The 14830-nt window shown below is 45.5% G+C and overlaps 1 protein-coding gene across 1 annotated transcript in view; it reads right to left on the bottom strand.

The window, feature by feature from the left end:
- The window catches only part of LOC144153308 (uncharacterized), a 340475-nt gene that overhangs the window by 164573 nt on the left and 161072 nt on the right, over positions 1-14830 (bottom strand). The window contains exons 65-70 of the mRNA XM_077684958.1: positions 13948-14106; positions 13778-13891; positions 9766-9889; positions 9572-9601; positions 8300-8446; positions 5142-5261 (exon numbers count right to left, since the gene is read on the bottom strand). Coding sequence (XP_077541084.1) covers positions 5142-5261; positions 8300-8446; positions 9572-9601; positions 9766-9889; positions 13778-13891; positions 13948-14106 — 694 coding nt within the window. The remainder of the gene's footprint in view (positions 1-5141; positions 5262-8299; positions 8447-9571; positions 9602-9765; positions 9890-13777; positions 13892-13947; positions 14107-14830) is intronic.

Here is a 14830-nt window from a genome sequence, read left to right as displayed (position 1 = left end):
GCAGAACAGACCTTGCAAAAATGTATTTCTTTAATAGCCACGACGTTCAAAAATAGTTCTGATGTACTGTTTTACAGCCTCGCTTTAGACATATCAATTATGTGAGTCGAGCATGCATCAATAATGCCTGTACACATTTATACATATTTACGTTATCAGTTTGCAAGGTAATACATAATAAAATATTGTAACCGAATTCCCTCACCACGCTGGCTACCATGACCTACTTTATTTCCCAGCAGTGCTATAAGAAAACGGAAGGACCTTCCTCCGTCGAAGCAATATATTTGGCGGCGACTCCCCCATGACTGCAAATGTTTTAAGGTATTTCGGCTACCCAAAGATGCATCTCCCAACAAACGTTCCAAAACTTCCCTTCGGCTTACGATGCCTAAGAGACTTTATCTATGTGCAAAAATAGCGCCGAGATTTTCAATGTGTTGAGTACACTTACATACCACTAAAGTAATAGCAAATGCCACTAAATGGAATGTTAACTACCCGCGAAATTCCAAAGCAACCGAAAAAGGTTCATGCAAACATATGAATACGTCATACGAGCAAGACTTTTCGCATGGCGTGGTGGTCATGTCTTCAAGTGAACGTATGGTGGCGACGTTTCCGTCTCTTCAGTGATGCATAATCCAGTAGAGGTATATACAGCAGTAGTAGTATGTGCATTTTGAAGTGCGAAGGCAGCTAAAGCCAAGCAGCACCAAACAAGCCATTTGCTGCCTTCACTTAGGCAAAATGAGCATGCTATGAGCATTACGGCTTTAGAATGATGGTACTCGGATGTATAAAGCCCTTATTTAAAAAAGTGAAGATGGGAATGATAAAATATGCACGTGACGATTTTGCATGAAATGGACCAGGAGCCGCAAAAAACATGTTCCTTGCCCTTGCAATGACAGGTTTCCGGCGTGCACCTTCAGTACCGCTTTTATTTCTGAGGTAGTTTCAGGATATGCGTAGAATGAGATGAGAACAAGTCTTGATTCACGAAAGTCAGCTACGAGTCGTTTTCTATGTTAGCGAGACTGGGCAAGTCAAATAGAATGTTTGACGTTTCGTAACCCATACGTGTTCCTTGTTCCAAGTAAGGCGGGCAAGAGGCAGTCGTCCGTTTGTATGCACAAGATATGGCTCAATGACCTCGAGTAGATTGCAGGCAAGTGCCATCAGTCCTGTTGAGACTATGGAGTGTGGCTTGAATTAACAGTGACTGGAGAAGAATTCGAGAAGCCCAATCCCTTTCTTTTGCTATGAAGTAGCGTCGTCTGAACTGGTGCGGGGTTTATGCAAGGTAGGCGTGGCCTGCTAGCGCATCCGTCGTTCCACTTTATTTGGCTGCATCACGTTGATGCTCCTTCAGTCTTCGTGGAAACTTGCCTGTTTCGCAGATATAAACGCAGTTGCAGTCAGCACAAGGCATCTTGTATACGAATCCCTGGGACTTGTCTCTTCCCGAATTGTCCTTAAGGTTAAAGATCTTGTTGCGTACGTTGCTTGCAGGCGGCACACGCATTGCGTTTAAATTATATGTCGAAAATACATGGCAAAGTTCCTTCATGACTCATTGAACATAAGGAACGGCGACGAGCATGGCGGCCCTCTTCTTGGCGACGCCTATTCTTGCCACAAAATGCCAATGTATCCAGTCACCGACAGCTCGTTGCGCACACTCGCCAAATCTTTCTTCAACCTCTGTTGATCGGAGCATATGCGTGTGGCTCTGGTGATAAGTGACGGGACCACACACCACATGTGGGTAGTTGGGTGGCGCAAGCTGTGCTGGAGTTAGTCGTTTAGTTGAAAACACTGGGCCATCTGCTCGCACACTTGGAAAGGGTGCATGTGCGGCACGTGTGCGGTACGTCTGCCTATTCGCAACCTACACTTGGATAGTTCTATGAATCTAAATTGTTTTTCTCTTGTGCACGGTCATGAAGCTGCCGATGCAAGATGGACCCGCAGGTGCAGCAATGGGTCTAATATGTCCTCATTTGTTGGGCTTGGAGTACGTACACCCGGCATCAAAATAAACCAGGGCACGCGAGTGCGTGATAAAATGCATCGCCGCGACATCTCACGTTGCACTTCTGGTGTCGAGACATCCATGCGTGCGTGCCCATCTAACCACGCTCGATGGACTGTTGTTGCTGCTGCTGCTGTTGCTGTACTTGGCTGCTTGCTGCAGCCAACCTAATCACATTCAGCGTTTGCACATAGGGGTCACTTTCTTTTCCAACATGCCTCGCTCGCACACGCAGCGGCGAAATGCAATAGTGAAGTGTGCGTCGCTCACTCTGCCCCGATCCAACAGATAAGTTTTGCCGCTTTCGGCGACGATCTTCTGCTACATATATCCCATTGCGTCTTTGTATTTTTTGCCTAAAACATGAAGCTGACTGATAATTAAAATGAGCATACCAAAACGGAAAGAAATTGTGGCGAGAAATAAATATTTGAATACGTGTGATGCGAAGTCACCTGCGCACAAGTACTACACCGGTATTGAGAAACCAAAATGAGTACATAGATTCGTGTGGTCACGCGTTTGACAAAAAAAGAAGAAAAAAGTAATAGGTCGCGTTACGCGTTGAAGTAATTGTCACAGACACACACCAGAAGTTTTGCGTTTAGACAGCCAAACAAACGCCATCGCGTTTAAAGCAATGATATCCAAATCTCGTTTCAATGCGTCCTATATCAGAGCCAGGTAGACAGAGCAAAGCAGGCTTAATCCTCCCCGTTCTCCGCCGAAGCGCGTGCCATCGAGACGTGTTGAGCATAAAAAAGTAACTCCTAGGGCCAAGCGCTCAAAGCAACCAGCTTTGCAGCTTGAAGCGAAATTAAAGACAGGATAGTAGTACACAGGGATTGGACACGCACACACACATCGGTGTCTTGACACCTGAAGTGCCACGTCAGGTGTCAAGACAACGCAGCAATTCACTCTGCCACACGCTCGCGTGCCCCGGCGTATTTTGCCGAGTGGCGTTGTGAGCGACTGTCGCCTCTGAGGGAGATGGCCCCCAGCGTGCCGAAGTCGCCAAGTGCCACTGCCCTAATCTAACCAACGCTTTCGGTAAATAAAGCGTATTTCTTCGGCCGTACGCGCCCACCGCCGGCCCGCCATTTTCGGACCATTTTCGCAGACCCAGGAGTGCTCCCAACACGATGCAATGGCCGTAGAGTGCGCGAACTCAGCTCGTGCGCCGGTGCACGCGACGCACTACCAACCCACATATATGCACCGATAAACTGCCGGACCTCCGTGCATCAGCTTCGAGTACGCACCTACGCGGCGAGTGGTGTGAGCGGCCCGTGCCTCTCCAGAAGGTCGTCGCTAGTGTGATGAAGTAAGATCCGCTGTTTCAGCTGATTTCAGACTTTACTTCAGAAAACTGTATTTTCTTTTGTTTCATTGTCTTTACGCGCTGAATGAACTATACCTTGAAGTCACGTGCAACACTTCAGTTATGAACTTTGTTAGCGGGAATCCGCACGATATTCATCGTGAGTTTGGATTCGCGGCACAAAAAAACTGCGTCCGGCCCCTTCACTGACGAAAAGAATACATCAACAATATTGAAAAAAAAAAAAACATTGCTTACGCTCTTTCGAGAACTCAGCACACCAGGAAATGGCGATAATGTCAAGCAGGAAATGCCATTTCCGCTCATTTCATTAGCATATTTCGATCGTAAGGCTTTCCTTTTTATGATGCCAGAACGTGCTCCCCACGGCAATTTCTAAAATAATGCGTGTGCTCACTGAAACACCACCGATCCTGCACATCTGTTACAAATGTTTATGCCTCTATATTTCCTTGCGCGTGCCCGCTAGTAATTATTAAAATGCACCTAAGAAATGATCATCATCAGCAGCAGCAGCAACCTGCTCAGGTCCATTGAAGGGTGAAGGCCTCTGCAATTGACCTCCAACCGCTCGTGTCCTGCGCTGCTCGAGCCACAGCTTACGCCCGAATTTTTAAGTGCAGAGCACTTTAGGGGCTCGCCTTGTCATCGTATCTCGCTCGCTGGACCCAAATAGAGCCACACGGCGTTCCGTCGTAGAGGCTGCCGTCGCGGCGTAACCCAGAGGCTTCGAAGGCGAAGCGGTTTTTATAGTCGTAAGCGTTCGAAACTTGAGCCGCCGGCACTTGTCATACATCTCCCAGTTGTTTAGCGCAAGGAAAACCGTAGGTACGTTTGAGGCAAAATATACGTAATTAACCGGCAGCGTCCGGGTTCATTTACTTAGGAATGTTTGTTGGTTTGGATTATGGAATAGTAAACGACCAAAAAGTGGCAGCGCAACGACGTCACGTGCGGGAAGAAAAGCAAGCACACAAAAAACAACTTCCGCTGCCGCAGTTTCAGGCAGGGGGCGCACGAGCCCTACGAAGGCCGGAAATTTGAATTTCATTGGGTGGTAACAGTAAGCGGATAACGGCGGTACAGCCCTTGTGGCGAATTCCTGCTCTCGTTCCATTAACATTACTCGTTCCATTAACATTAACAATAACATTACTCGTTCCATGTCTAGTTGAGCGGACCTAAGTTTGCTTTCTAGTTGGTATGTAAGGCGCCAAGTTTCAGCTCCCTATATCGTCACATGCAGTAGGCACTGGTTGTGCATGCTATATATTGGCCAACTAAAGTTAGAAAGCTCGCGGTAATAATACAAGTGTTATTATTTTACAGGATTTGTTCATCTAAAATAAGTATCCCTAAATGATTGAGTGATCAAAATATTCTCATAGTGCACATAAAACTGTCACCCATCCAATGTAAAATTATCAAATTTGACGTCGGCCTGAAACTGGGATGCGAATCATGGGAAGCCCGGCCATGCTCGTAAGTGTCCTTCCTTTCATAGGAACCCTCCAGGTACTAAAAAAATGTGCTTTTTGTAATTCACATGCACACTGACTATTTCCGCTCCCAAAACTGAGTGTGAAGTAAGAGTGACGCCAAAGACGCAAAGCTAATGAAGGACACAGAGATCGCCAGCAGTAGATGCGGAGACGCTAGACAAAGTTTGGTAAAGAATCCGATAGGAGAAACCGTTAGTTTCAACGAACTCTTTCATGCAGGTTGCATACCAAAGAAGAGTAGCATCAGCCAGCGCACCTTTTGTGGTCTTGATGACGTTTTTCGTCGTGTCGTAAGAAATGTCACTAAATATCAGGTGAGTGCACATGTCCAGTGGAAAGCCGTCCGGAAGCGATGAAACGATGCAAGCCAAGGACCCTGGTATAAAACGCAGAATCGCATGAATAAACACACTATCTTTCCCACGAATGGCGACATGACGGGATACCCTCTCACCTACTATTCACCGGCAAAGCAGGAAACATTTTAATAATTACCCAACCAAACTACGAAACCACAAATAGCAATAACTATGAAACACAATGAATAGCCAAAAAACCGCAATAGCTGCTTTAAGGGGGCACTGGACCAAATTTTGCATCATTTTTTTTGTGGCGATAGGTAGCTAATGACCTATTTATCACGTGTGGAAATCTCATCTGCTTGAGCGTGCGACGGTTGTTTGATTATAGCCGTTTTTAAGGCAGTTTCGGTTTCAGCGAGTGCCACTAAATGTTGGTTTTTGTGGAAACAAACCTATCCGCGTGACTGTTGGGTGGATGTCACAGAACAGAGCTGCCGTAACACTGTCGATTCCGCGCCGGCGGTAGGTTATGCTAATGGCTCTACGTACTGATCTTGTCAGCCGCTAAATAAAGAGCGGCGGTGGTCGTGATGCAGGCGTTTCGAGTGTAAATTGCTGCCAATGCTAGAGAACAGCCGCCGACGCTCGAGGCAGTGGGTGCGGAGACGCGCGCTGGGAGCAGCCCACTGGCCTGCCTACAGTTTCGCCTACAGATGTAGGTTTAACACTGCGGTGGATATTCGATTGCCGCTCTAGTAAGTGGCCCAGATGAGTATTTTTAATGCAACCTGCCACCGCATTACTACCTCCTTTCTCGTATGTGCACTATCTTTGTTTGAGCCTTCAGTTTCGTATACGGCGTCCAGCGTAATAAAAATCAATAAAAACAGAGTGCCTGCAATCGCTGTAGAACAAAGATTGAAGGCGGTCCAGTTGGTACATAACTGAGTTATAAAACAGCGCTGGAAACAGGACTACAGAAAGGGCACACACAGGGCGCTGTCTGTGTGCCCTTTCTGTAGTCCTGTTTCCAGCGCTGTTTTATAACGCTGTAGAACCTAGGTCGTGGACAGCATGCTGCCAAATGAGTCAGCGAAATCCCGGCGCCTCCGCCACCAACGATCGGATTGTTTGTAGATCGAGTGAAAAAGCTCCGACCTCCAATCGGAGCGGCGAGCCGGCGAGAAACGCCGACGTGTTTGTAAGTTTATTTACTCCACGTCCAAGTAGCTGTCGACCTAGCGAGGACCTCCGCTGGCTGCTCGGTTTCGTGACGCACCCTTAAACATTGATTTTAATATATGTTGAAAGTTGTATTTGCCGCTGATACTTCGCAGATGACGTCTGTGTCCACACCAATCTATCCCTTAAGTTTCTCACCTTCAAAAGTTTGTGCAAGTACTCCTTTAAGACCTTCACATTCCAGGTTATTTTGGTCAGCAAACGCTTTTTTTCTTGTACGTTGTACATTTCTTGAAAGAACCGTGCATTACCACTATACGAGTCTTTTGGGCAAAGTTTTATTCAATTTAGTTCGCCTCTATGAAAATATTTTTTCGATGTAATAAAATCACAAAATTGACCAAAAAGCGCAAACGACGTGCCCCTGACATCCCTGCGTGAACCTGAAACATTACCTAGTCGAACGCATCTTGAAAAGAGGCTCAGCAATATCGCCAGCCGTGCGTTCAGAACGCCTGCTTTACAACCCACATCTACTGTACATGCTTGAGTGTAGATGTCTTAGTGCTTGGTAACGCCGCAATGTATATATCGTTGCTCTTTTCATGAAGGAAAGATCACACAAGCTGTCACACTACCGAGACAAACACCATCAGCTATGCACAATGGCTGAAAATGTGAAGAGTGTTAATCCAGCTCTGAGAACACATGCTGTCTCATGATGACTTAAATAACGATTATTACTGAAGAAACTAGCTGCTCAATATCGGCCAATAACTTTTACTGAAAAAAAAATAAATACTCTTGCAAGCGATGGCAGCATAGTGGCCGTCAAAGTCGGTGGAACAGAATAGTATGGTACTTACTGTCGTAAAAGCTGCAAGTTCTATAGCACACTTCAGCTGACGCTTCCTATGATTATTTCGTTACACCTTGCCTATCTTGCTTTTTCTGCTCTAGCTTATTACGCAATAAAGTACAAGTTATTGTAGGGCAATGCCCACGTTTCATAGGAAACGAACATGTCTGTTTAAATTTTATTACGGGCAGAGCCTGCTGTAATACAGGCACATATTACGTTCCCTAGAAAGCTGTTTCCAGCTGCGTTTTACTGCACGTTCCCTTGGTACTCGATACTCAATGTTTTAAGAGAGAAAGCTCCAGCATTCCATGTATAGACATATAAGACGTTTTGTTCTGTCATTTCGACCAAGCTCAGCCAAGGTCAAGCAAGCGAATCTCGCTGTTGCGAAGTGAAAGCGTGTAATCGCTCGTTAGTTCCCGGGGGTGCAACGGGGCTTGTTAGGAAGACCATAAGGTGGTGTGGCAATAGAAATGATACAAGGAGGTACTGGCTTATCCAAGTTCACCACGCGTTCCCGCCTAGAACGCCAACTGAACCAACCAATGTGGTCGTTTTGCGTTGGCATGCAATTGTGTGCGCATACACTGAGCGCTCTCGGCTGGTTTAACCGTGTTAAACCACGGCAAATATGTTATTGGTGCAAGCGGCGTTCTTTCTACACCGCTTCCGAGGTGTTGTGCATGTGGCCGCTACCCCCTCATCTGTACACCCTTTTAAGAGATACCTTAATACCAGTTCAAATTATGCCTGTAAGGCAAGTGGTTATATGTTAAAGATGTGACTGGAGTAGGTTCCACTTCTGGCAACTGGTTGTCAGATGTTTGTACACCTATAAAATATTAAAACTCGCAGTTATTACGAGATTTTTATTAAAATTTTGAAAACAATATACGCCACCTCTTTTGTGGTAATATTTCTTTGCACCTCGAATTTAACTCTTTGGCATGGTGGACAACGCATCCCATATTAGCCTTTGGGGCAATACATCCGAGGAAAGTAGAGATTAGCATTAAATTCTACAATTACATGCCACAATTACGTTCCAGATATTCCAACCAGGCTTACCTTTCTTCTTTACCGCGCCACTTCGCTCTGCGTCACCGGTCGTTTCATTTTTCGAATCCTCTGTAGACTCCTGGCTTTCCAAAGCACTAAAACGTAGTAGCTTACCCGGGCCGCCGGCAGTGCCCGGTTTTTCAGCAACATCGAAACCTGGGTTGGATGTGTAATTTTGAATATTTTATTTGCATATTATCTAAAGAGTGCGTTCCTTTACATACACATTGGCTATAGCCTTACGGTGTACAGGTTCTGATAAAATGCATGCATTTGAGGTTTATAACAGCAATACATCGCCTCGAGCCTTGGAAAAAAGCTCAGTTCAGAATGACTCAAAATAGTACTTTGTCATAGAGTAGGTGCAGCTTCCTGCGGCTTAAATTTTGGTTTAACAATAATCGAGAAAACATGCAGTACAGGAAACGGCAGAGTAAAGCACAATACTGCAATTTACAAGCGGTCTGTTCTCTAACTTTCTCGTTAATTTGTGGTGTTTCCAACGCGACGGCGGATGCCATGTCGAGTTAACTCAAACATAAGCTGAGCTTATAGAGCATAGCTACCCCACAATCTGCATAGCATCGTAGGTACAAATGAAGCATATTCTCCACAGTAGCTCTCAACCACAACACTTGCGTGACAAATACTGCTTGTACCATGCGTATCTCCTACCCGACTCGATGTGTACGATTTTAAAGCTGCAGATGAATGTTTCCTATTTTGCGAAAGCTGGTGGGAAGGCATGCTACGCCACGTCCATCCCTCCACTTGCTTCTGTTAAGAACTTGCACTCCTTTAATGGCACAGCATAAATGTGGTTTTTCTAATTAGGGCGATCATCCTTGCAGGTTATGGGCACGAGATGCGATCACGAAGTGCGGTCACGCCTCATAGTTGGGTTATGTGCTGACCCACATAAGCCTTTTTAGAAAAAAGAAAGTTTGCTAAAAACTCCTGCAGCGTACGTTCCTGTCAGCTCACATTCATTCACATAAAATTAGGCAGACACGTACAATTAGGCAGACGGTAAATTTCTTTTTAATTATTCGCAAAACGACAACGTTCTGCGAGCCGAACCATGACATGAGGTCGAAATTCTAACGCCAGTGCAGGAAACTTTGACCAGACAAAGTAACCGTGCCAGGTTTCGATTGCCTTAACCCCCGCCATGCAAACATTTATTAGCTGGGGAGAACTTGTACCTCGACTCTCAAACGTCATACGAATTTGACGCCAAACTTTCTTATAGTAAACATTGAAAGGTCGAAAACAAATTACCTTTGCTTTCTTCTGCAGTGGAGAGTGTGGCTGAAAGCAATAACAGCAGAAATTCAATAGGGAAGATTGCGGCATTCACTCCGACATTAGAAACACTAACCATAAAATAAACTCAAGCGACTAAAGCCAGACTGATCTCGACGAATTGATGTTAATTTTTTCTCTGATCCAGATGATTCGTATATCAACCGTACCAAGAGCGTTGCTAAGCCTTGCAAGCCGGGAGTACGGTTGGCGACAAACGCCTCGTCGGTCCTCGTAGTCCAGGTAGAAAGCAGCCACGCATGTCGATGGGTTGGATTGCAGGTAAGAAAGCAGCTGCGACAAAAAGCGAGTATTGAATCATCTCTTTCGGGCACTAAACTGAGCATTAAGTACTGTTTTGAAGTACAAAAGCTTACAAAATTGCTATTACACTTAAGCACTTATTATGTCGTGTATGCAAAGCATTCACGTGTTGCCATGCTTCGCCGCTACAACGCATTTTCGCGTGGTCTATCGTTGTTTAATCATACTGGGGCGCTCACATTGCACAGGCTGTCAAATGGGGCGTTGACAGATCGAATTTTGGCCGACTAACGCCCGAAAATGTCAGGATAGACGCAAGAATGAATGGTGGCTTTTGGTACCTAGCAACCTTTCAAGGTTATCATAAGGCCCATAAATACAAGCCCAGTATTACTAGTACTACAGCATGACTACCTTGATATAGAAAAGGTAACACGGAGGCTACAAAGCAAGGGCGGTGGTACAGCCTTTCCCTTAAGCATTGTATCCCATAGGTTTTTAATCTTATAAAGCGGGGCCGAGACGCACAGAATGCAGATGAACGATGATCCAGGCACATCTCTCTCTCTCTCAAACTTCAAAACGAACCGTAGACAAGAGGTTGTTACGGCGATCACCGTGATCATACCACTGATATGTCCTCGGTATACGTCGTTAATTTAGGAGAGCATGGTGTCTGCGAAGATGAACTACTTACCGAAACGGAAACAAATTTTATTACACAGCAGGAAATTTCGTAAGATATACTGAAACGGTATTTCCTCGAAGGATCCCTTTCTTGTCACCAGGAGTTTTTTTTTAATATAAGCGCGGCATTGCAATAATGCTTCTCCAGTCTATGTGATTCGCCCGCAACACGTTACCATGACGGCAGATATGCATCGACATTATAGTATGTTCCTAATAATCAAGTAACCTGTCTTTTGTCATTATCCCAGGTATTCGTTCTCTAGCAAACGTGAAAATGTGGTCGAGTTGGCACTTTCAACATCCTCTGATCCTCGTTTTTTGCTCCCTCTCAATCCTATTCGTTTTCCTTTCCCCACCACTCTTTCCGTCCAAATCCTGGTGCCCCAACACCACTACAAACTCTCATCCCCCTTTCCCCTGATTCTTACTGTAATCGCTGTCCTTCCCTTTTAAAGGGGCCATGCAGACAAAACACAAGTTTCGTTCACCCAGAATATTACCTCATGGACACCACATTCAAACTTCGCTCAAATAAGAATATAATTAGGAAAAAAGGCAATGGCCATGCGACTCATACGTCATTTCCCGCATTAGAACCTGTGACGTAATATGCACAGCTGTGCGATTGAGCGGCAAAAAGAAGCGAAAGTTAGGCCGTGCTTATAAGGTCGCAGAACGAGCCATTTGCGCTTAAATTTAGGGACATTCTTTTCATAGCAGTAAGAATGGTGAGGTGAGCAATTTAAGTTACGAACTAACACGTAACCATCGAAGGAGGTATTCCGACACTTTGCAGACTGACACGAGCTAACACAGCAGTCGGACGCGTTGGACTATTGACAACGCTGACCAACTGACATAAGTGGCAGAGTCACTTAAGTGACCATGTTTGTCCAGGCATAGGCTACGATTTAGGAAGCGATTAGTACGAATGATTTTAAAATACGGCAGGTATAGTAGTCCGGCAGAGGCAAAGTGTGAACACTGGCACTGACGATGATGATTAGTGGCTCTCCGTTTGAGTTGGGATGTCGGTTGTCAGCAGCCGACTTGCCTGTTTTATTCCACTTACTTGCCATCGAAGCTAATTTAATAAATTTGCCTCCCCCAGCTCCTGCCACCCCGGTTTTAAACTCCCATCGCTCCCTCCCCCCTTTGTTCTTCCCGCTGTTCTGAATCTCTTTCCTACTTTTTCTTCCACCCCCATTCCAGTCGCGTCTTCGTCACCTCTGGGGACCTGAAGTTGAGGCTCCACCACACTTAAGATCCCAAAGCCTCCGCCAACGTCGACCTATCTCTGTGCAGTCCCTGACAATATGATCTATGGTTTCGCGATCTCTGCTGCGGAATACACATTCATCATCCTGCTGCCTGTAAACCATGGTTCTCTGGCACCCCGCCCATGCTTCAAAGAGCAGTGCACTGCCTCTCGTGTTGCCAGAGAAATCTTCCGTACTCATTTCTATCATTCTGTAAGCCTCCAGCTCTTCCGTCTCTTCTCTTCCATCTCTTCTCTTTTTCTCTTCCATCCTACACGCCCACTTCGCTGTCGTTGCTCTTTTTACATGATTTTTAGCTGTTGCGTCTACCCACTTTCCCGTGCTGACTTTCCGTTCCGCTTGGTCAGCTGTTTTGTAATCCGTCTCCACCGCGTGTCCATGCTCTTCATATACAGGTATTTAAACACGTCCGCGTCCCATTTTTTGTCCTCCATGCCACGAAGTCGCTCCTCAAAATTAATCTTGCTTTGCGCTTCACTTGTTTCGAATGACGACCAGTCCATACCTTTTTGTACGGCTTCGTTCGCAGTTTTGCTATGGCCACAAAAGCTAGTGTGTCTACCGCCCTCTGATTTACCTCCAGGCCCGGGTCTCTGGGTTTCTGGTTTCATGCAGAGAACCACATTTACGAAAGTCAATCCTGTTACAATGACCCTCTTATAGACTCATCTTACCACCTCGTATTTGTTGTAGCCCCACAGTGCTCTCTGCTTCGTTATAGCCGCGTTCTGTGTTCCTTTTATCTTAAGGTGATCCCAAGGAGGTTGTCCTTGGGTGATCCGCATGCGCATGGGTGCAGTCTCCGCCGTCGTTTAAGCCATACTCCCGAATATTTGTACTCTTTTGCTCGTGGTATTTCTGCTTGTTTCACTGATACTTTTTTTGAACTCCGTGTCATCCTTAAATATCATTTCAGCGCCATCTATGAAAGTGGGCGATAAACAAGATAACCAAACGACTGTCTGTGACATGGTACCAGGCCTGGCCAGCAGTCTATGTTTAGCTTTAAAGTAGCAACGACACGAAAATTTTGTTACACTTTTATTGCTTTTATCGATGCTTAATGGTCTGGCGAACCAGAAACAGCACTTCAAATAATTCAGCGCGCGATAGTTAATTACAGTGAACGGCCTGAAAATCTGTTTCTAATTCCCGCGCTTTCATCCCGAACGGCGCATATGACAGAATCCCGGCCTGACCTCACCGCTTTGTGCGGACGTCACTGGCGGCCGCTTGAAAGGGTGTTGCGCCCGCTCGCCGCTCGTGGGGCCACGCGCGTGAAGTGACGTCACGAGTTTTTGACGAGCGCTGTCGCGTCACTTCTTTTGACTTCACGGGGTGATGTCACGCTGATGTCCATTTGCTGAGTGCCGCTCCGCGTGCTGCTCAGTCGGCGCGATAAATTAGATCCAATTGAACGATGTTCTTCGCGTCGCAGGCCGCTCAAATTTCAGCCAGGGTATTCTGTTGAGTGAAGGAAGCAAACTGTGCAATAATATTAACGCCGAAAATTGGTGTCAGTGCTCCTTTAAGTCCCGGCTCTGTATACGCATTGTCGACGTCATGAAAACAGGCGATTTAACGGGAGAATTAAAATTTTGTGTTAAAATGTTTAATTTCTAAATGTGTAAAGCATCGTTTGCTGCGGTACAAATGCTTAGGCCACAATAAAACACTAAAACGTTTGAATAAAACAAACATGTATGTCGTCTGCATGGCCCCTTTAAGGATTTGCCTGCGTATGCACACGCGTTACTAGGCGATATGCCTCAGCACTTGTCCGGCGGTGTTGTAAAGACCGGAATGGAGTTCTTCATAACGCGTCCTGCTCACTTCCGCTGTGGTGTAACATGCCTTGTTTCTCGTTTGCTCGTTGTTCTGCTAAGCCTTAGAAAACCTACCGAAGCTGTAGATTTGATCCAAATAGCAGGCACATACGTGGACTTACTTTCCATGAAACGGTGTGTTCATCTTCAAACGTCCACAGCTCGTGGTTGGAAAACTGCGCCATAGTCTTGAATCCGCTGAAGTATCCTTCACGTACACCGCTACGAGGGCAGGTCTGAAGTGAAACTGGACATTAGACAACCAGCCGTAGATGCACGCATCCGTTCTTACCTCATAGTAGTTGACCCAAATTTCTTTCAGACACGGTGCACCGAACTCCGTTTTGTTGTCCATGATGGCAAATTTCAGCGTCGCAAAGTTCAGCGAAAAGCACGTCAGTGCCCGGTGCGACATATCCCCGAAGGCATTCATAAAAAGAGACGATGCAGCCTTGAAAAAGGGAAGAAAAATGTAAGTGATATTTACCGTATGCTCTAGAACAACCCGTAATTGTTCATTCCCGTATGAATGAAAAAAGGGCAAAAGGAATCATATGTGAACATGTGGCCAACTTGGGCAACTTAGTTTCAAAAACTTCACAGTCCGGTGACGCTCACATAATATAGTGTACTTTATAATTAAGATTTATTAATGCCCCCCCCCCTCATTTTCATCTGCAAAATTCTCCTCTCCCACTATGTGCCACGCTGTGGTTGGCGGAAGGCCGGAGCAATTTCTTGCCCCTTGCACCTTTAATAACAATAATGGGATGGCTGCCCGGGAACAAATTTATATGTATTATATTGCAAGTATTCTCTATGGAAAGAAACGAAAATGCCAACAAAGAACGAAAGAACGAAGAAAGAAAGAAAAATGAACGGAAAGACCCAAAGGCAGAAGAAAATATCAAAGGGAGGAACGAAGTGAGCAAGGAAAGGAATTATGGAAAGAGGAGAGTAATTGGAAAAGGTGAAAGGAGGAAGGTCGGGAAGAACATAAAGAAAGGAAGTGTTAAAATGTAAGGAAGAAAAGAAAGAGGAAAGGAAAAGAAGAAAAAAAGGAACGGAAAATAGTACGAGAATAGTAGAAGGAACCAAAATCATGACATAAATAAAAAGGAACAATGTAAAGAAAGGACCAAGGGAAGGAAATACTCCTCGAAAGCTCAGTGGCT

This window comes from Haemaphysalis longicornis, unplaced genomic scaffold (assembly GCF_048455015.1).
Source record: "Haemaphysalis longicornis isolate Haplotype H1 unplaced genomic scaffold, Haemaphysalis longicornis Haplotype H1 scaffold_9, whole genome shotgun sequence".
Taxonomy (NCBI): Eukaryota; Metazoa; Arthropoda; class Arachnida; order Ixodida; family Ixodidae; genus Haemaphysalis; species Haemaphysalis longicornis.
The sequence above is the reverse complement of the archived record's forward strand: the minus strand, read 5'-3'. Positions and strand labels throughout refer to the sequence as shown.